This window comes from Canis aureus, chromosome 29, assembly GCF_053574225.1.
Source record: "Canis aureus isolate CA01 chromosome 29, VMU_Caureus_v.1.0, whole genome shotgun sequence".
NCBI lineage: Eukaryota > Metazoa > Chordata > Mammalia > Carnivora > Canidae > Canis > Canis aureus.
In genome coordinates, this window is record NC_135639.1 from 34,046,567 (window position 1) to 34,067,947 (window position 21,381).

A 21,381-nucleotide genomic window follows, 5' to 3' on the forward strand; every position below is an offset into this window, starting at 1 on the left:
ATTTTTTTTTCCTAACTATTTGGTAGAATTCATCACTAAACCCATCTAGGCCTGGTGTTCTTTCTGTTTTGGAAGATTATTAATCAGATTAAATTTCTTTAATAAATATAGATCTATTCAGATTGTCTATTTCTTATTGCATGAGTTTTAGCAGATTGTGTCTTTCAAGAAACCGGTTCATTTCATCTAGGTTATCAAATCTATGGGCATAGAACTGTTAATAATCCCTTACTCTCCCTTTCTAACTTGACCAACATGTTATTTAGAAATGTGCTGTTTAATTCTAAGTATTTGGGGATTTTCCAGCTTATCCTTCTGTTACTGATTTATTTAATTCCACAGTGGTCTGAGAGCATATACTGTATCAGATTTCTATTCTTTTAAATTTGTTAAGGTGGGGCAGCCTTGGTGGCTCAGAGGTTTAGCACTGCCTTCAGCCCAGGGCCTGATCCTGGAAACCTGGGATCGAGTCCCACGTCGGGCTCATTGCGTGGAGCCTGCTTCTCCCTCTGCCTGTGCCTCTGCCTCTCTCTCTCTCTCTCTCTCTCTCTCAGGAATAAATAAAATATTTTTTTTAAAAATAAAATAAATTTGTTAAGTATGTTTCATGGGCTAGAATATGGCTGTCTTGGTGAATGTTCCATGTGAGCTTGAGAAGAATGTAATATTCTGCTGTTGTTAAATGATATCCAGGTAATCGATGATGTTATTAAGTTCAACTGTGTCCTTACTGATTTTCTGTTTGCTGGATCTGTCCATTTCTGACAGAGGAGTGTTGAAGTCTCCAACTTTAACAATGGACTTACTCATTTCTCCTCAACGTTCTATCAGTTTTTGTTTCATATATTTTGACCTGTTGCCAGGCAGATGTATACTATGGATTCTTATGTCTTCTTGGAGAATTGACCCCTTTATAATTATATAATGTCTCTCTTTATCCCTAATAACTTTCTTTGCTCTGAAGTCTGCTCTGTATTAATATAACCACCCACTTTTTCATTAGTGTTAACACAGTCTTTCTCCAACAATTTAGTTTTAATCTACATGTGTTTTTACATTTAAAGTGGGTTTTGTAAAAAAAACATGTAGTTGGGTCTTGTTTTATTGATCCATTCTGATAATCTCTTTCAATTAGTATTTTTAGTATTTAGTATTTTTAGGCTATTGATATTTATTTACAGTGATTACTGATACTGATTAGTATCTGCCATATTTGTTACTGTGTTCTATTTGTTCTACTTGTTCTTTGTTCCTACTTTGTTTCACTATTTTTTTGCCTTTTGTGATACTGAATATTTGTATGATTCCATTTCTTTCCTTAGCATATCAGTTATGCTTTTTTTTTTTTTAATTTTTAGTGATTCCCCTAGAGGTTCCAATATGTTTATAATTATGCCAAGTCCACTTTCAAATAACACTATACCATTTTATGGGTAGTAAGAGTACCTTATAATAACAAAATAATCCTAATTCTTCCCTTCCCTTGTATCATTGCTATCATTCATCTCTCTTACACATAAACATACATAAGCATACACATACACACAAAGCATACAACATGAATACACTATTATCACTTTGAACAAACATATCTAAGACAGCAATTAAGAATAAAAAAAATTAAAGTTACCTTCATTTACACTTTCTCTCATATTCTTCCTTTCAATATGTAGATTTAAGTTCCTGACCTAAATCATTTTCTTTCTCTCTGAATAAGTTATTTTAGCATTTTTTCCAAGGTATGGCTACTGGCCACAAATGTTCTTAATTTTTGTTTATTTGAGAAAGTCTTTCTCCTTTACCTTTGAAGGATAATTTCACAGGACATAAAATTCTAGGTTGGTGAGTGTTTTTCTCTCAACACTTTAAATATTTCACTCCATTCTCTTCTTGCTTGCATGTTTTACAAAGAGAAGTCAGATGTAATTCTTATTTTTGTTAACTCTAGGTAACTCTTATTTTGCCTCCTGGCTTCTTTCAGGACTCTTTAATTTTGTGCAGTCTGAATATGATAAGCCTAGGCATAATTATTTTGGTATTTATCCTGCTTGGTGTTCTCTAAGCTTTCTGGATCCATGGTTTAGTGTCTGACATTAATTTGAGGAAATTCTCAGTCAATACTGCATCAAATATTGCTTCTGTCCATTTCTCTTTTTTCTTCTTCTAATATTCCCATTGTGCTTATGTTTACCTTTTGTAGATGTCCCATAATCTTAGATATTCTGTTTAATTTTTTTCAGCATTTTTTTTCTCTTTGCCTGTTTTGGAAGTTTCTATTAACATATCCCCAGGCTCAGAGATTCTTTCCTCAACTGTGTCTACTCTACTAATGAATGCATCAAAGGCATTCTTCATTTCTATTATATTGCTTTTGATCTTTAGCCTTTCTTTTTTATTCTTAGACTTTCCGTCTCAGTGCTTACATTACCCACCTGTTCTTTCATATTGTCTACATTATTCATTTTAGCATATTAATCATAATTTTAAAAAATTCCTCATCTTATAATTCCAATATCTCTGAATATCTGAATCTGATACTTACTCTACCTCTTCAAACTGTGCTTTCTGTCTTTTAGTCTTCCATAAAATTTTTTTCTTGACAGCCAGACATGATGTACTAGGTGAAAAGAACTGCAGTAAATAGGACTTGAGTAATGTGGTGGTAAGGTGTGAGGGGAGAGGAAGTGTTCTATAGTCATGATTAAGGTCACAGGTTTTGGGGTTTATTTTTCTTTTTAATTTTTATTATTTAAGTATAGTTGACTGGATCACAGTCTTTGGGTAAGCTTTGGCCCTTAGCTGTAAACTTCATAACTGTTTCTCATTTCCACCCCTTTGGTGGGATGGCTACAGCAGCTAGAGTTCTGTATTTCTCTTCCCCCAATTTAGTTAGGTTCTGATAAAACCCCTATAGTTCAGGCACTGGTACATAGTTTCTTTTGAGGTTATGTCTTATTAAGAAGAAAAGAATACTTAAAGAACAGCATGCTCTGGTGTATTTCAAAATGGTTCCTTTTCCTTCCCCACTGCTGGAAGCACAACATTATTCTTCAGTCTTCACTGGAAGAAGCTGGTAGAGCTTCAGGAGGGACAACTCACAAAAGTGTGTGCCCCACCCTGGAGTTTTAACTCCCTGACTTGTCCACATTGAGCCTCCAGCAATTCATCAATACAGTTCAGGTTTTCCTACCCCAATACTGATTCCTGTAGAAGTTTCTGTTCCATTAGGTTGTGGTTCTCTGTATTTTCCTGCCTGTCTCCAACTTGGGGGCCAGCAGTATGCCCTGTAATCTCACTTCTCTGACAGATCAAAGAAAGGGTGATTTTTCAGTTTTTTACATGTCAGGACAGAGTGACAACTTCCAAGCTCTTTGCATGCCAGAATGAAACTATAAGTCTGTGTTTACCTCTTAATAATTAATAAGCTATATATATTTATAATTTTTACATTTATAAATTATGTGTGTTTATATATGTATGTTACACCTAATTAAAAAAATTTTTTTAAGTCCATGTACCATATCGTTGCTGCATAGGAAGAGAATTTCAAGCTCTTAATTAAAAACTTACCACTGTCACTTTAAAGTTCTAAAAAAACTTTGCTATACAGTCATCAACAGATTTTCAAAAGGCAAATTAGAAATACAATCAGAAGCATATTCCATCTAGGCACTTACAGCTGGAATCACTGCTAGGCAGGTTGGAAAAACTCCCTGAAGCAAAGGTAGAGTTCTGATGTCAAAGAAAAAGAACTGGGCCACTTCTCTACTATATAGATTAAAAAGGTAATGGTATTCCCATTTTCCCCCTCCATTCTGATGCAAATCTTTTCATTCAGAAGTCTTAAAGTAGTTCTCAGTGTGGGTCCAGGTTAATTTTAAAAAGCTGAGGTACTGCTTGAGGGCAGAAACTAGTTACTTAACCTCTTTTGTATCACTTACAGATTTAGCAAATTGAAAGGCACACTAACAGAAGAGTTTATATAATATTTCATAAAGTAAGTAAATGAGGTAAAAAATCAAGCACTTGGTGTGTGCATCTGTGCTTTTTGGAAAGGAAACAAATGAGGGTGTGGATCAAAGAACTGCTAAATGCTTATTTCCATAATCATTAGGCAACTAAATAGAAATATGTTTGCTAGGGTCACTGCACTGAAAGAATTAGGCTAAGAGGTTAACTAAGCAATCCATGCTAATGTCTGTAATCAAGACTGTACTTTAATCAGCTCTGTGAAACAGGCAACAGCCTGACTATTCCCTAGGAATGGAAATTGCCCCAATCTCACTCAATAATTCACTTTTACATTGATTTAATAATTCTCACTGTTGAACTCTCAGAGTTTAAGACAAATTTCTCTTGAAACAGACAAAAGGCAGAAATGAAAACAGCTCTTGTTCTCATATCATAAAACAGAAAGGGTTTCTGGAATTCTCTGTGAAAACAAAACAAAAAACAACAAAAAACAAGGATGCTCTACTATTTGTATAAGCTGCACTTGATTTCCTGATTCCTGAGAAAACCCAAGGAGTATTCTATGGCAGTTGTATTTCAACTAAATATAACTTATGGGACCATTCGCATGATGAACCAGAACTAACATTTCCAAGTATTCCCTCCCAAGAGGCAGATTTGGGAAAGTATAGTTCTAAGATCCCTTAATCTAAAAGCATCATGTTCCAGTGTCTTTGGTTCTCTGACTTATAAATGAAAAGAAAATTTGCTTGAAGATCCCTTGATAAACCAGATGTCAAGGCAATTTATGTTTTAATGAGAGTACAGAGTAAGCTTATTAAATTTAATGTTAACCGTTAAATATACTTATAACTCCAGTTCTTAGTATATCTCTTCTTGACAGTGTATGAGTAACACATGGACATAAGGACAGAACAATAATGAAAAAAAGAAAGATTATGCAAAATCTAATATAAAAGGAAAGAATTTGTCCTTGGATTAGAAAAATGTACAGAACCTTGTGGACTTTCCTCCCATGTTATGGTATTTATCACACCATACTGTCAAGGGTCTTTTTATAGTTTTTTCTCCTAAGAGCTTCTCGAGGACAGAGATACATTTTTATATTCTTAGCATCTAATAGAGTGCTCAGAGCATAGATGATATACAACAAATGACATTGTGCTAAGTATCCCCTTTAAATATCATAATAATTGTATGAGGTAGGTAATACATCACTACTCAGAGTTTATAGAAAAAAACCTGGGAAACAATACAGTTAAAGAACGTGCCCAAAGTCACACAACAGTCTAACTTCAAAATACATTGTCCTTAATTATTGTACTATACCATCTGAATAAATGAATTTCTATTTTGTCAAGTTTCTGTTTTAATAACTAACTTTATCTATTTCCTTACTCAGATATTAGCTGCATTTGTGCCTTATGTATCAGAATGACTATAACCTCAAGAATCACCAGAAAAACATAAGATTTGGAGACCAGCCAGATAATTTTAGGATCCAAGAATTATTTCTGGACTTCACACTTTCGAAGTGTGGTTCCTATTAACATTAATTATTTCTAAATACAAGTATACTTCATTTTTTAAATGTAACTAATTGTACTGTAATTACAGGAGACAAGTTGAGTAATTTATAATATAGCAACAGTAAAAACATGAGAACTCTTCAATAAAAAACTTTGAAAAGACTGTGAGGTTAAACTAGCCAACCTATTTTAAAGATAGCAGTAAGTTAAAAAAAAAAGATAACAGTAAGTGATTTATATTAATTTAATAAACAATTCAATGAAAACTGATTTCTATTACTAGATTATGCCAGGGTCTCATCTACATGATCCCAAATCAATGAAGTTATAAAATAGTTCATAAAACAAATTAATAAAATATTTAATCTTCCATTCTGCTTAAAACAACCATTAATCTTTTGGGATACTCCACAGTATTATATAAACAAAAATCTTTCCAGTCAGAAAAGAGGACTTCAGTAACATGTACTAAGGTAATATTTATTTTTCTTCAGATCAGAGTTAATAAAGGATATAAAGCCAGTCTTACCTAATTCATCTTATATTTTTAATTTCTAAATACACATGTGCACACATTACATATAAAATTATTTATGGAACTGTGAGATATTAATGCAAATCCAGTTAGGCCGATTTAGCAATACTCTTAAGTCTTCAAAACATGAACAAGGGACACCTGGGTGGCTCAGAGGTTGAGCATCTGCCTTAGGCTCAGGGCATGATCCCAGAGACCTGGGATCGAATTCCGCATTGGGCTCCCTGCATGGAGCCTGCTTCTCCCTCTGCCTATGTCTCTGCCTCTCCCTCTGTGTCTCTCATGAATAAATAAATAAAAATCTTAAAAAAAAAAAAGAACAAAATGTAATAGAGCTGTAGAAAATCAATATATTTTTTTCAATTTAGTAAAGATGTCTAAAGTGCCAAAAGAGAACTGATATTTATCTGCTTGCTGTTGAAAATGATCACCTCTAATTTTCAACTGTCAGAATATAATGGAATCAAGTTACACAGTAAAAATTGTCTTTAATTTTTAAGTTTGCTTACAGTAATGGAAATAAAACTTTTTGGTCAGATTTTTACATACCTTAAAAGTAGAAAGCCCATAAAGTCTCGTGGTATGAACAGTCTCTTGAGAAATGTTTGTAATGTTAGTTATAAAGTCCTCAAGGTATTTGCAAGCTTGTTCCAGGTGTGTTGTGTTTATGATGATCTGCACTAGCTAGAAAATACAAAATATATCTGGTAAAATGACATGTACACCAAATCATTTGGTTTTTGAAAATAAATTATTACTTTCAGCAACTGTACCATTTCTGCATAATTACAGCTTTATAGGATACAAGGGATTATGTGATTTCAAAACCTGGCTGCAAATACTATGGAATGCTATCATTCAAAAAAAATATGAGTCTAACTGCCAATTAATTTAAAATAACTCTTAAAAGTACTTTTCCAATATTATACACTTACCAAGCAAAAATTGGAGTATTTTCACTTTTCATGTAAAGTGTGGCTATCAAAAAAATCTACATATATGTTCTAATATCTTCAACTATTAACTATTCTCCAAGTAAACCCTTTTCCTTACATGGCTTGAATTTACACTGACAAAACAAATCCACTTCTACTAATAAATTTAAAATACACGGGATGCCTGGACGGCTCAGTCAGTTAAGCATCTGACTCTTGATTTTGGCTCAAGTCACGATCTCAGGGTTCTGAGATCAAGCCTCCAGTGGTGGCTCTGCGCTCAGCAGGGAACCTGCTTCAGATTCTCTCTTTTCCTCTGTCCCTCTCCCCATATATGTGCACTCCTCTCTCTCTCTCTCTAAAATAAATAAATAAATCTTTAAAAATAAAATAAATTTTAAAAAAGAAAGCTAGTGTTATAGGATGATGTTTAGCAATAACTTAATTCATAAAGTTTTTTTCATATAATGAAAGATTTAGCTATTAAGTATTTTTTTTAACCTACCTCTGTCAAACCTATATGAGGTTTTCTAATAAGGTTCAGTAAACAGCTACTCAAAGTTCTGGTCAGCAGCAGATTTGTAGATTTTCTAAGCATATCATCTATTTCTGTTGAGCTAAAAATAAAGGTTGATTATTATTTCGCTTTCCACAAAGGTAACAGTTAGCTTCCTAAATGATTTAACACAGTTTAGCGAAATAACTTGCTCCACCTCATTCTTTTATATCTTTAAATAAATTACCCAGATTTATTAAATCCCCAAATTCAATTCTGTCACAAAAAGGACATTTTCAATAAAGCAGAATGTTTATTTATGGCATAATTTAAATGTATGCCATTAACTATTACAGTAAGACCATGCAGTACTTAGTATAAGGAAATAAAGTTATTTTTATTTATTTTTATTTTTTGAAATAAAGTTATTTTTAAATTATGACTCCACTATGGATACTTCCAAAGACACTATACAACTATACATGTAAAGTCTGGCAATCAACAAATAAAAAATACAACTATATTCAATACAATAAAAATACAACTATAATCAATCAAAAAATACAAAATAGCTAAAATTATTTTTTAAATGCAAATTGATGTGAGCCATTACTAGATTTAACTTTAATGTAACTAAGCTATCTATGTCCGTTGACATTTTTTAAAAAGGTTCAAAGAAATAAACATAATTACCTTACATTAGTTTTAACTTGGTGCAAAGAAAAAGAGAAAAAAATAAACCTCTGATATTTATTAACATCCTAAAGATTACTAGGCAAGCACTAACAAGCTTTTATGTTCTCCTAACCACTAGGCCTTCAATTTAAGTAAACAATTACTTCATATATATATATATGTGTATATATATATATATACACATATATATATATATAATATAGCTTCATTATCAAAAGAACTAAGCTGTCCTTGGACTGTTTTCTCAGTCTCAGCACTATTAATATTTTAGGCAAGATAATTCTTTGTTGTGAGGCTGTCCTATGTTCTGAAGGATATTTAGCAGCATTCCTGGCCTCTACCCAATAGATACAAGTAGCACTGTTCCCCCTAGTTGTGACAGCCCAAAATGTCTCCAGACATTGCCAAATGTAAAATGTACCTGGTGTGGGGTGAGGAGGTGGAATTACTTCAGCTGCAAATCAACTGCTTTAAACATAGACTAAAATTTTGGCATCCTTTTTCTTTTATTAAAACATTACTCTTAATAATCTATGAAGCACAAATATTTACTAGTTTATATTTATTTTTTAAATGCAGATACAGCAGGGCACTTGGGTGGCTCAGTTAAGCGTCTGCCTTCGGCTCAGGTCATGATCCTGAGGTCCTCAAGTGGAGCCTTGCGTTGGGCTCCCTGCTCAGCGGAGAGTCTGGTTCTCCCTCTCTACGCTGTTCATGCCCACACTCTCTTCTCTCTCAAATAAATAAATGCAATCTTTAAAAAATGCAAATAGAGCAAGATTTGACAAAACACAGGTACTTCTCACTACTACTCCAATGTTCTCCATTTTAATGGAGGCACTATTTTCAGTATCTGTTAACCTTAATTCTGACAGACCTAAAAGAATATTTTCTTGATTCTTTACAACTAAAATCAAGACTTCCCAGACACAGCAGTAGGGTTTCAGGGTTACTGGACATCAACTTTGAGACAGAAAACTCTTTCTAATCATATCAACACTGTCCTAGAACAATCAGCATACTCACTCTGTTAAAAAAGAAGTGGTTGCCTACTCCTCTGGTTTCTTTTTTGACACACTCAAATTATGCTTAAAGACACCCTGAATAGCATACTTCTCAGATGAAAAGTCATGCATAGATAATGCCTGTTGCTTAATTTCCCTGAACTTCCTTGAATGCTAAGTCAATGCATACTTTTTTTCTTGAATAAGAAATAGTAGAGGAAAAAAACCTATCAGCACTTAAGTCCTTTTTGTGCTAACAAGATGTACCTGACAATAATCAGTATTTCCCCCATCAGGTTTTTATCTCAACTGAGCGATTTTTTTCCTTAACTCCTTGTCCTTTGAGCCTATAACTTGTACTTTTCCCACATTTTAAAAAACATTTCAGAGTAATTAAATCTTAATTACAATAAATCTCTTAAAATATTTTATAGCTTAAACTCTTAGGCAAACTGAAAATTTCTTATAGATCATATTAGGTCCAGATGTTTCCTCTGCAACCAAATAGTTGAGACTTTGAAGTCTCTTCATGAAGTCATTTCATTCTCCAGTCCTACTTTTATTCATATATAAAAAGAAACCCAAACATTTGTACTAAAAAAGCTCTGAAGCATCTTCTGGTTCTAAAAATCAAACTCCAAAATAGTTTAAACATAATAAAAGAGCTTTAAAACCCAGAAAGTGATTTTTTCCAGAACTTTTTAATAACAAATAAAAAAAAAAAAAAACAAAGGTACTCAAATAGCTCAATTTCAGGTCACAGATCTAATTTTTTTTAAATAAAAATATGTGTCAGAAACCTGATGATCAAGAATAAATTTATATTTACATATTTTTAAAATAACTATGCTGTGTCTGTCTCTGCAGTCTGAACTACTGATTCTCTTATTAACAAAATGAAAATAGCCAATGTTTTTAATAAAATATAATTTCAAAAGTATAAACATAAGCCTTGTTGAATGAGGAACTTATGGTCATAGAGAGTTCATTAGAATGACTAGATATTGGGGATCCCTGGGTGGCTCAGCGGTTTAGTGCCTGCCTTTGGCCCAGGGCACGATCCTGGAGTCCTGGGATCGAGTCCCACATCGGGCTCCTGGCATGGAGCCTGCTTCTCCCTCCTCCTGTGTCTCTGCCTCTCTCTCTCTCTCTCTCCCTCTATGCCTATCATAAATAAATAAATAAATAAATAAATAAATAAATAATCTTAAAAAAAAAAAAGAATGATTAGATATTGAACTAACAAGAGTGACAAATATTTTTATCAAAGAGAGGAAAAAAATTGACAATCTTCTCTGCTATAGCTTTAGGCCACAACACTGACTTCCTAGAAGGCTAGGAGTTAACATACAAAAAGAGTCAGAACTGAGGTCCCAATTCTAGTTCTAGTAAGCCATTAGGGACTTTAGGGGAAATCATACATAATATTTTAACTGATGACTTTTATCTTTGGTGCTATAAATGCAACAAAAAAATCAGATAACAATTAGATAGCCAATGTCTCTCCTCTGTAAATAAAACAAAAGTTAATTCTAAACTGCTAAGTTGCTATACTTTCTATAGTTTAATAATACATTAATTAGATATCAGTCTTGGGCAGCCCCGGTGGCACAGCGGTTTGGCGCCGCCTGCAGCCTGGGGTATGATCCTGGGAACCTGGGATCAAGTCCCACGTCGGGCTCCCTGCATGGAGCCTGTTTCTCCCTCTGCCTCTCTCTCTGTCTCAATAAATAAATAAAATCTTTTAAAAAAAAATTAGATATCAGTCTTATTTTTCAATAATCAACCTTTAGATTAGGTAATAAAAAGTATGTGTTAGGACACGCAAATTGTAATATACTACCAATTTTAAAAATGTTAAAGTAATCTACATTAAAGTAAAAGATGAGGGGAACTCAATATTATAGAGTTGAGACAGCAGCTTCAAGAATAATCCTCAAATAGAACATTTGAGCCAAGTTGTAGGATGACTATTAAAGAGATACTTCTTGTTTCTCCCTTTCATGTGCACGTTTAGAACAGATGAATGCATGCATTGTTTTCAAAGATGACTAAATATAACCAGAATCTATTTGAGAGTATATAAAGAAATTCAAGTCCACCCAAACGTAAGTCAAACTGTTACCTTCCCTTAACAATTTCTTCTAATTATTCACAAGCAGAAGGTACTATCAGGTTCCTAAATACTTGTTTATGTCTCTTCCTCTCTGTCACCACTGGTCCTATTTCAGTCTTTCTTCATCTCCCTTCTTAAACCACTGTCTTAACCAGTTCAACATCACTATTCCTTTTTATCCCCCTCCAATCTATCATCTACACTGAGATCAGAGTAAACTCTGTAGAATATAACCTAGTAATGTCATTCCCTTACAAATTCTTCAACAATTCCCTGATGCTTAAACTATAAACACTCTAAGCTCCAATACTTATATTGTAGTATTCCATCTTCTCTGAAGTAACTATGTGTTTACCATACGCCAGGCACTATACTGAGTGCTTTTTTTTTTTTTTAAGATTTTATTTATTTATTCATGATAGAGAGAGAGAGAGAGAGAGAGAGAGAGAGGCAGAGACACAGGCAGAGGGAGAAGCAGGCTCCATGCAGGGAGCCGACTTGATCCTAGGTCTCCAGGATCACACCCCAGGCCGAAGGCAGCGCTAAACTGCTGGGCCACCGGGGCTGCCCCTGAGTGCTTTATTATACTTGCACTCCCTTATTTTATTCTTACAACCACACTATGAATTATTTCACTTACTTTACAGACAAGGAAACTGCAATTTAAACAAATTAAGTAACTTGTCCAAAGTCCTACTAGATAGAACTAGTCAGTGTCACCATCAAGACTCAAACTAAGGACCAAGTTTGAAATTTATATTCTTAACCACTGTAATATATTGCCTCTGTCAAAATCAAAAATTTAGAGTGTTAAATGAAAAACAAGATAGGCATAAATTACTAGTAGCTCTCAGACCATTTGCGTTCCACTACTGAAAACCAACACTGTAGTAATTTGTTACTAATTTTCAGTTAATATTCCTATATATACATTGGTTTTCAAATGCTAGATTATATGGTGTATATCCTATTGTGCAATAGAATACAGTGTCTCTAGAGAATTTTACAATTGAAGAAAAAGCTAATGTCTTTGAAATATATCTTTAGAGACATTGGTATAAGAGGTGGTAGAGTACAATGAAGCTTAAAGAGTTTAATGCAGTGTTTCTTCAGGTGTAGAGTACATTAGACTTACCCAGAGGACTTGGTAAAACCCATGGCCCCACCCTCAGAGTTTCTAATTCAGTAGGTCTGAGGGAGCATTTCTAACAATTTGCATGAGATGTAATGTTGTTGGTCTGGGGACTACTGGCTTGTGAGAAACACATAGCACAGCAAATGCCATGCATTAGGTATTTATCCTCCTTTCTTTTCCTTTCCTCTCCAACTCATATATTATTCAGGAACAAAAATTAAGAAATCTTTTAAAGCACCTCTATTTGCAAGGAAAAAGCAGTGTAAGACCTAAAATCAGATCACTCTTTACTCTGGCAGAAAACACATTTCTTCTTCTTTATTTGCTCTTTAAATCCAAAATATGGTAGCTTATGATAAGAGACACCGATTAAAATAAAATAAATAAAATAAAATAAAATAAAATAAAATAAAATAAAAAATAAAATAAATAATAAAACTGTCATTGTTCAGTTTCAGCTTGAAAAATAAATGACTTATATCTGAACTGCCTGCATGCCTTTCTTATGACTTAAAATTCAGAAGTTTCACAGTGAAAGGTATTTATTGCTACTCAGTATACAAATTCAGAAAAATAAAATTCAGAGAGGGAGGCTATGAAAGCCAGTTTCACCACTCTCTTCTCCAGAGTGTATTCATGATTAGAAATATATCCTGTGACTGTAATGCAGGGTCCATCTCAATAGCTGGAACAAGAAGGCATAAAGATTAATGTTTTTCTAATATTAACTGATTGTTCCTTATATGCCAAACACTTTCACTGATAGGGGAGTCAGAAGACCTACTCTGTCATCCCAGCTATCAAACTAACCAGGTGGGTCATTCTGGATGATGGAGACTCTGAGCTTCAGTTTCCTTGTCAGTAAAACTGAGATACCACATTTCTGAACTCCATAAATATAAGCTAGTACTTTTATCACACCAAATAAATGGTATTCTCTCATCTAAAATCAAGTTCAGGGGATGCCTGGATGGCTCAGTGGTTAAGCTCTGCTTTCGGCTCAGGGCCTGATCCTGGAGTTCAGGGATCAAGTCCCACATCGGGCTCTCTGAGGGGAGCCTGCTTCTCTCTGCCTATGTCTCTGCCTCTCTCTGTGTGTCTCTCATGAATAAATAAGTAAAATCTTTTAAAAAAATAAAATAAAATCGAGTTCACTACAGCCACCAATAACTGCTGTACTGCTCTCCATTATGGAGTATGATACAATTTGCTACAACATCCTTTAAGTCCACTGATTTTTTTTATTTTTATTTTTTTAAAGATTTTATTTATTTATTCGTGAGAGAGGGAGAGAGAGAGAGAGAGGCAGAGGAGACACAGGCAGAGGGAGAAGCAGGCTCCATGCAGTGAGCCTGACGTGGGATTTGATCTTGGGTCTCCAGGATCACGCCCTGGGCTGAAGGCAGGCGCTTAACCGCTGAGCCACCCAGGGATCCCAACTGATTTTTTTTTAATCCTCACTTTAAACCTAATTAAGGGAAAACAAAACTATTAAGAATATCAGCTTCTTTTGACAAGTAAAGTAGGGATATTGTTTAGTTACTGGTAATCTGAGCAACAGAAAAACTAAAATAAATAAGATCTAAACAACTAAAGAAAAAGAAAAAATAAGGAATATTGGAAAACAAATTTAATAAACCTTATTTGGACCCTGATTCAAATATACCAACTACAGAAGCCCAAATGTCCAAGATAAATGAATAAAGATGATGTGGTATGTATACACACACACACACACACACACACACAACACACACACACACAGAATATTATTCAGCTATAAAAAGAATGAAATCTTGCCATTTGCAGCAATATGGAAGGAGCTACAGAATATAATCCTAAATGAAAATAAGTCTATCAGAGAATGACAAATGCCAAATAATTTTACTCTTATGTAGAATTTAAGAAACAAAACAAATGAGCAAAGGAAAAAAAAGAGAAAGAGAGAACAAATTGATGGTTACCAGACAGGGGGATGAGTGAAACAGGTGAAGGGGATTAAAGAGTACACTTACCATAATGAGCACTGAGTAATGTATAGAACTACATTGTATACCTGAAACTAATATAACACTGTATATTAACTATACTGGAGTCAAAATTAAAAACTTAATTAAAAAATTCTAAAAAGAGTAACAGTAGCAAACTGTTATTAGCAAACCAATATACCAATGGTAAAAAGACAGTTTGAAGACAATCAAGAAAATAGTGAATATGGAGTAGGGAACTGATATTATGGAATAGTGTAAATTTTGTTAACTATGATGATTAAATAATGAAATGTCTTTTTTTTTTTTAGAAACACATACTGTTTCTGGGACTAAAATATCATTATTTCTAGAATTTGCTTTAAAATATTTAGCAAAGGGGTGCCTGGATGGCTCAGTCAGTTATGTAGGACTCTTGGTTTCAGCTGAGGTCATGACCTCAGGGTCATGATGAGATGGGAGCCCCATGTGGAGCTCTGTGCTGAACACAAGAGTCTGCTTGAGATTCTCTCTCTCTCCTTCTGCCCCTTGGGTGCACACAGGTACTCTCTCTCTCAAATAAAGTATTTTTTAAAAATAAAATACTTCAGCAAAAAAATTAATATGGCAAAATGTTTATTATTGTTACAGATGCTGAAAACACAGGAGTTTCCTATCTCTATTTTTATGTTTTAAGATTTACATTATAGAAAGTAAAAAAAAAAAAAAAAATCTAACATCAAATTTACAGCAATTTAACCCCAATGTTGCTAAATATGTAAGCCTCTCCAATGAGATAATAATCCATTAAAGAATCAAGGCCTGATAAACAAGTGTTAATGTTTCATAAAAATAGCTATGATAAAGATATATTTCTTATTAGTAAACTTACCTCCGGTGAAGTGACTCTGAAAATTTAAGGCTAGCATAAATAAATTCTTTAACTTGAATGTAAATATGAGGCACTGACTGAGACATGGGAAATTTCTTTGGGAAAGGTTGCTGTAGAAAGAAAAACAAGTTAATATTGTTTTTGAAATTTTAGAAAAAAATATTCTAATTACCTAAAAATGTAAAAATTAAATTGCTTTCACATTTGAATAGGAAATAACTACATCTCAAAGTCTTACTATTAACTTATGTTTGAGATTTTAAAGCAAATCAAAATATTTCTGAAGAAAATAAAGTGGCAATTGACCTATTTCCTAAATCATATTATCACACTTCTAAGAAGCAGAAAATGCATATACTAGTACCACTGTATGTTCTGATAAGTATCCTGCAGAAGATGCCTAGCTGCCTGTTGATTTGCATTCATAACACAAGAGTCAGGTTGGCCATGAAAGTTATGGGCCATCTTCCTGGCTCAGTATCGTCAATTAATTCTAAAGACTCCCCTCATTCCCCTTCAGAAGGCTTGACACCAATTTAATAACATACCCATTTCATCCCATAATTCCTATGGTACCTTAACTGCAGTGTGGCCAATGATTTATAGAGTGCCTTTTGGCTAAACTGTTTTATCAGCCAACATCTATTAGCAAATTCTCAGTCTCCAAAAGGTAAATTCTCTCTAAGATTTTTACCCAAAGCCCCATTTATACTTAATGAATTCTAATCTATACTTCCATCTTCATGTTTGTTGCAACCTAGCTTAACCAGTGGAAGTACCCTCACTCACCAAGATGTCTAATGATCTCGTAGATGTTAAATCCCGTAGACTTTTCCAGCTCTCATGTTACCTAATTTATCTGAAGTATCTGACACAGTTCCCTCCTGCTTCTTAAATGATCTCTCCTTCCTTGGTACCCATTCCCCACACTGATTTTCCTCTTATTTCTCTACCTTCTCTGTATCTCTTCCTCTAGCCATCCCTTAAAACTATTGCCATGACTTAGAGTTCTATCCCATGTCTTCTTTTCTTACCACACATATTCTCCTTGGATGATCTCATCTAACCTCATGACTTCAATCATCTTCCAAGTACCATTATCTCCCAAATCTACAACTCCAGACTAACTCTCCTGAAGTCCAAATCTATACAACTAACCACTACTTGGACACCTACCATTTGGCTGTGACATTTGGGACATAGTAGATCCAACAGTGATTATCATCCTTTACTTCTAAATCTGCTCTTCCTGTGCTTCCTATCTTAGTGAATGCTACTATTCTTTAAGGCAGGAACTTGGCTATCATACATGGCCCTTCTATCTTCATCATCCTTCATATGCAAATAATCATCAACTCCTCTTGTTGTCCCTTCCTAAATATCTCTTTAAAAAAATTCCATGACCATAACTCCCACTCAAGTCACCAATCTCTCTCACCAAGATAACTGCAACAAACCCCTAACTAGTTTCCCAGCCACTAATCTTACTCTTCTCCAATCCAATCTCCACACATTAGCCAGAGAGATAGAGAGCTTGATCTTGAAAGATAGAGAGAGAGAGAGAGAGAGAGAACATGTGAGTGGGAGAGTGGGAGCCAAAGAGGAGAAAAATCTTAGGCAGGTTCCATGCTCAGCCAAAGCCCATCTCAGGGCTCAATCTCATGACTCTAAGATCATGACTTAAGCTGAACTTAAGAGTCTGACATTTAATTGACTGAGCCACCCAGGTGCCCCCAGAGAGATCTTTCAAAAGCACAAATTTGATCATGGTTTTACTGCTTAAAACCTTGTTGTAACTTCTCAGTAGCCCTCAGGATAAAGGCTGAACTCTCTAACATTGTTTATAAAGGCTATTACAGTCTGGCGCTTTCTACTTCATCTTCGTTTCCTGATCTTCATCTCTTATACTTTATCAACCTTGCACTTTATACTACAGAATTAGTCTTTCTGCATGCTGCTTGCTCCGTCTTAAGTAGTACCAACGTCTATGAATTGTAATTTCCTGTTTATCCCTCACTTGACTATAAGCTCCTTGAAAGCAGAGATCAAAAAATAACCAAATAGCACAGTGTCTACTATATAGCAGATGAATCATAAATATGTGAATGAACAAAGGTATTCTTAGGTATCTCCAGCACAAGGAAACTTACAACTGGCTGCTGATGAAAAATTCATATACAGCAGTGTCTCTCCAAAACTAGTAGGTTGAACCTTTCCAAATTTAGAAATCAATCAGGAGTACTACAAAAAACCAACCAAAAAGTTGCCATTCTTTAAAATCACTTGATAATGATGTAAGTGCTAACTTACCTCCAATTTATGTTCTACAGAATAATGGACCCAATACTATTTGAAAGATATTTCAGATTTAAGAATTTATTTTAATGACATTTAAAGACAGAATATGAATATGTTCTGGGTTTAGCAAAAGTATTCTAATTAAATTAGCCCAGTTATCTACAAAAAGGCAGATCTCTGCATATATGTGCAGTCTTACTATTTGTTCATGTGTAATTTACACTGAAAATATAACTAGAGTTATCTGACAGTTTTACATCTTTTCTAATAGTTTTAATTGAAAATTATAGTCAAATTAGGAAAAAAATTGAGTTTATCCAATAATACTAAATAACTTTATGAGTCTTCTTTTTAAGTTCACACATTTTAATTTCCACAGCTTCTACTTCAACTCTAGTTCTTTTTTTAATAATATATGAACCAATGAATACAACTCCTAACGAGCTTAGTCCTAAGAGGTACTATATACTTTGGAACCATTCTATAAGCAAAGTCAAACTTCCTTCTAACTATAAACCTACTTAGAATAATTTAGTGTAATTAGAAAAGACATTAAAGATTTTTTTTAAAGATTTTATTTATATATTCATGACAGACACAGAGAGAGAGGGAGAGAGAGAGAGAGAGAGAGAGAAGCAGGCTCCATGCAGGGAACCTGATGTGGGACTCAATCCTAGATCTCTAGGATCACACCCTAGGCTGAAGGCGGCACTAAACCACTGAGCCATTGGGGCTGCCCCATTAAAGATTATTTAGTTTAACCTTCTCATTTGACAGCTGTGGCACAAGCGCCCAAATATGGTAAGTCATCTGCCCATAATAAGCCATAGGCAGAGCTGGCATGTGAACCTGGACCAAATCCAATGCTCTTTATACAGATGCTATACCCTAAATAAAAATACTACCTGTAACTAAAACAAAATAAAACCAACCTACAACATGTAAAAAATTCTGATCTTTTGTGTATAATTAGAATATAACTATTATTATATATGTAATGGCAATCTTAGCTATAATCTAAAAGCTATGCATTTAATTACATGGTCTAGTTTAGTGACTATTACACATAATATGCCTAGTTAATGTATACCAAAAAATTAAAATTTACATTCACAGGTTGCACAACTCACTCAAAATTCACTCATCTTTCTTCTTCATTGTGAAGAAATAAAAATGCAGAGAAGAACTAAATTATAGAGTTGGAAAATAATAAAGAAGAGTAAAAAGAAAAAAAATAAAAAAGTGACAACAGAAAATACAATATCCTTTTCCCAGGAGATCTGCTCCTACACAGAGATACTGGATAGGTACAATTGTGTGCTTATGCGTAGTATGAACACACATGTGCCATCATATGTATTCTCACAATACTCTACATGTAGTCTATTTTCTTTCTCTATCCTGTCTTTTGTTCAGACATCTTAACTCCAAAAATATATACTCCTACTCCAGGAAAAAATATACAAGCAGCAACCGCCTTTATACATCTCTTATTTAATGAAGATAAACTTTTTGCAAAAGTGTATGTCTAGAAAAGAAAACACAAAATAAGATCTTCCGTAGTGATGAACATTTTAAATAAATTCTCCTCTCTTTCCCTAAAATATACTCTTATTCTTTTAATCTACTCAACATTTACTTTATCTAATTTGAAATCCACATAATGTAACTAATACCTGTCCTGGGAATCCACCTAACATTTGGGACAACTGCTCCTAATATCCCCAGGAAAGACCCTTCTTAACTTCACAAAACAGTAGTAGTAGTAGCAATAACATAATCTTCAAAAGTTAACAAAACATAACTGATTTTCTCAAATAACAACAACAAAAGCCACAAAAGAGGCTGCTGTCATTTACAATGTTAATATTATGTAGCAAAAACTATTATGAATTTATGCTTAAGAAAATTCTTGAATTAAAAACTAGCTTGTACCTTTTCAAGGTCTGGATCTTGAAAGGGAAATTTACTGATGACTGCTTTATATTCTTCTTCATTAACAATAGGGATGGGACTATAATTATCTTCCTCAAAAATATCCCTGTTAAGAAGAGAGAATTGAAAAAAAAATTTTTTTTAAGATTTTATTTTATTTATTTATTTTATTTATTCATGATAGACACACAGAGAGAGAGAGGCAGAGACACACGCAGAGGGAGAAGCAGGCTCCATGCAGGGAGCCTGACATGAGACTCGATCCCTGGTCTCCAGGATCGCACCCTGGGCCAAAGGCAGGCACCAAACCGCTGCACCACCAAGGGATCCCCGAGAATTGAAAATTTAATATTAAAAAATGTATCACTAGAGTGATACAGGATAATACATTTTTTTAAAAAGACAATTACTGCAAAAGCATTTTTATTAGACAATTCTAGAATTCAGTAACAAATAAACCTTGTCCCTCAAAATTCATATGTAATCTCTTCTTCCCACTTGTTTTACATCCTCTTAGCACTTTAGTTTCAGTTTTTTACTCCAGAACAATTCTTTTATTTACTTATTTAAACAATTCTTTTTTAAAAAGATTTATTTATTTATTAAGTTGTTGCACTACTCAATTGCTGATCAAACTCACAACCCCGAGATCAAGAGTCACATGTTCCACCAACTGAGCCAGCCAGGCACCCCCTAGAACAATTCTTTAGATGTGCAGTCTAAACAAACTCATTATCTATAACTAAAATGAAGAGTATTCCAGTTGTATATCGTGATAGGACAATTCTCAAATTGTAAGTTTTTTCTCTCTTCCCAACTAGATTATAAGTTCCCAAAAGATGAAAACAATGCTCTCTATTTATTTAGTCTTTTAAAACTGTTGTATTTACAAAAGGACCCCTTATATTTAGTAAGGTAGAAACAGTTACTACTCACTCAGTACCCATGTGCTCTCTACTACACAGCCCCTTTGCCAAGATGCAGAGCTCTATCATCAGTTTTGGCCATTGGATTGTGAATAGAAGTGATAGGTATTGTTTCAAGTCTAAAGCACTTACAAGCTAACTGTGTGACTCTTTCCCATAGTGACAGGGGAGACCACATGCTGAGAATGTAGAAATACAAATGCAAACAGCCTGGATCGTGGACTACTAGACCCATTAGGGATTTCTATGGGAGAAATAAAATATCTGCATTCATCTGCTGAGATATAGGGCATTTTTTGTTACTGTCACATAACCCAAACTGTCCAAACATACTTGCTGTCCAATCATCAACTTTCTTTTTTAATCAACAGTTTAGCTTGACTAATATTTATTGAGCACCTATTGTGTGCCAGGCTCTCGGATAATTGTGATGAAAACTCCCTACTTCATGAAGATAAAATCAAGATCTTTGTTCTCAACCTAATAGGAGATACAGATATGAAAACAAATAATAGTGTTTATAATAATGTACTATACATACAATAAAAGAGGTGTAAGGTTCAGAAATAGTACAAAGGAAGAAATGATTAAGTTTATCAGGGTAGGAGGGGGGTATCTCATGGAAAGTGTTATAGAGAAGCCATGAGCTATGTAGGATCTTTCAAGATGAAAAAGAAATACTTCTAAAGACATTATGGAAGAACAGCATTTCAGAAAGATGGAACATAATAAGCAAAAGCATTAGGGTAAAAATGTATGAATGTGGGAGGGAATAAACCATCAGTAGTGCAGCACTACTGGAGTATCAAGTATACAAAAGAGTAAATGTATACAAATTGTATACATGTATACAAATGTATACAAAGAGTAAATGTATACAAAAGAGTAAAGTATACAAAATGTAAATGAGGCCGGGCAGGTGGACAAACTGAGGCACCTAGATTA

At 34.0% G+C, this 21,381-nt stretch overlaps 1 protein-coding gene across 13 annotated transcripts in view; it reads right to left on the bottom strand.

Annotated features, from left to right (window-relative positions):
- Positions 1-21,381, bottom strand: part of EXOC6 (exocyst complex component 6) — a 224,396-nt gene that overhangs the window by 96,565 nt on the left and 106,450 nt on the right. For all 13 annotated transcript variants that reach the window (XM_077878373.1, XM_077878370.1, XM_077878372.1 and 10 more), the window contains 4 exons: positions 19,511-19,616; positions 15,278-15,387; positions 7,477-7,588; positions 6,586-6,720 (listed from right to left, as the gene is read on the bottom strand). In XM_077878373.1, the coding sequence (XP_077734499.1) occupies positions 6,586-6,720; positions 7,477-7,588; positions 15,278-15,387; positions 19,511-19,616 (463 nt within the window). The remainder of the gene's footprint in view (positions 1-6,585; positions 6,721-7,476; positions 7,589-15,277; positions 15,388-19,510; positions 19,617-21,381) is intronic.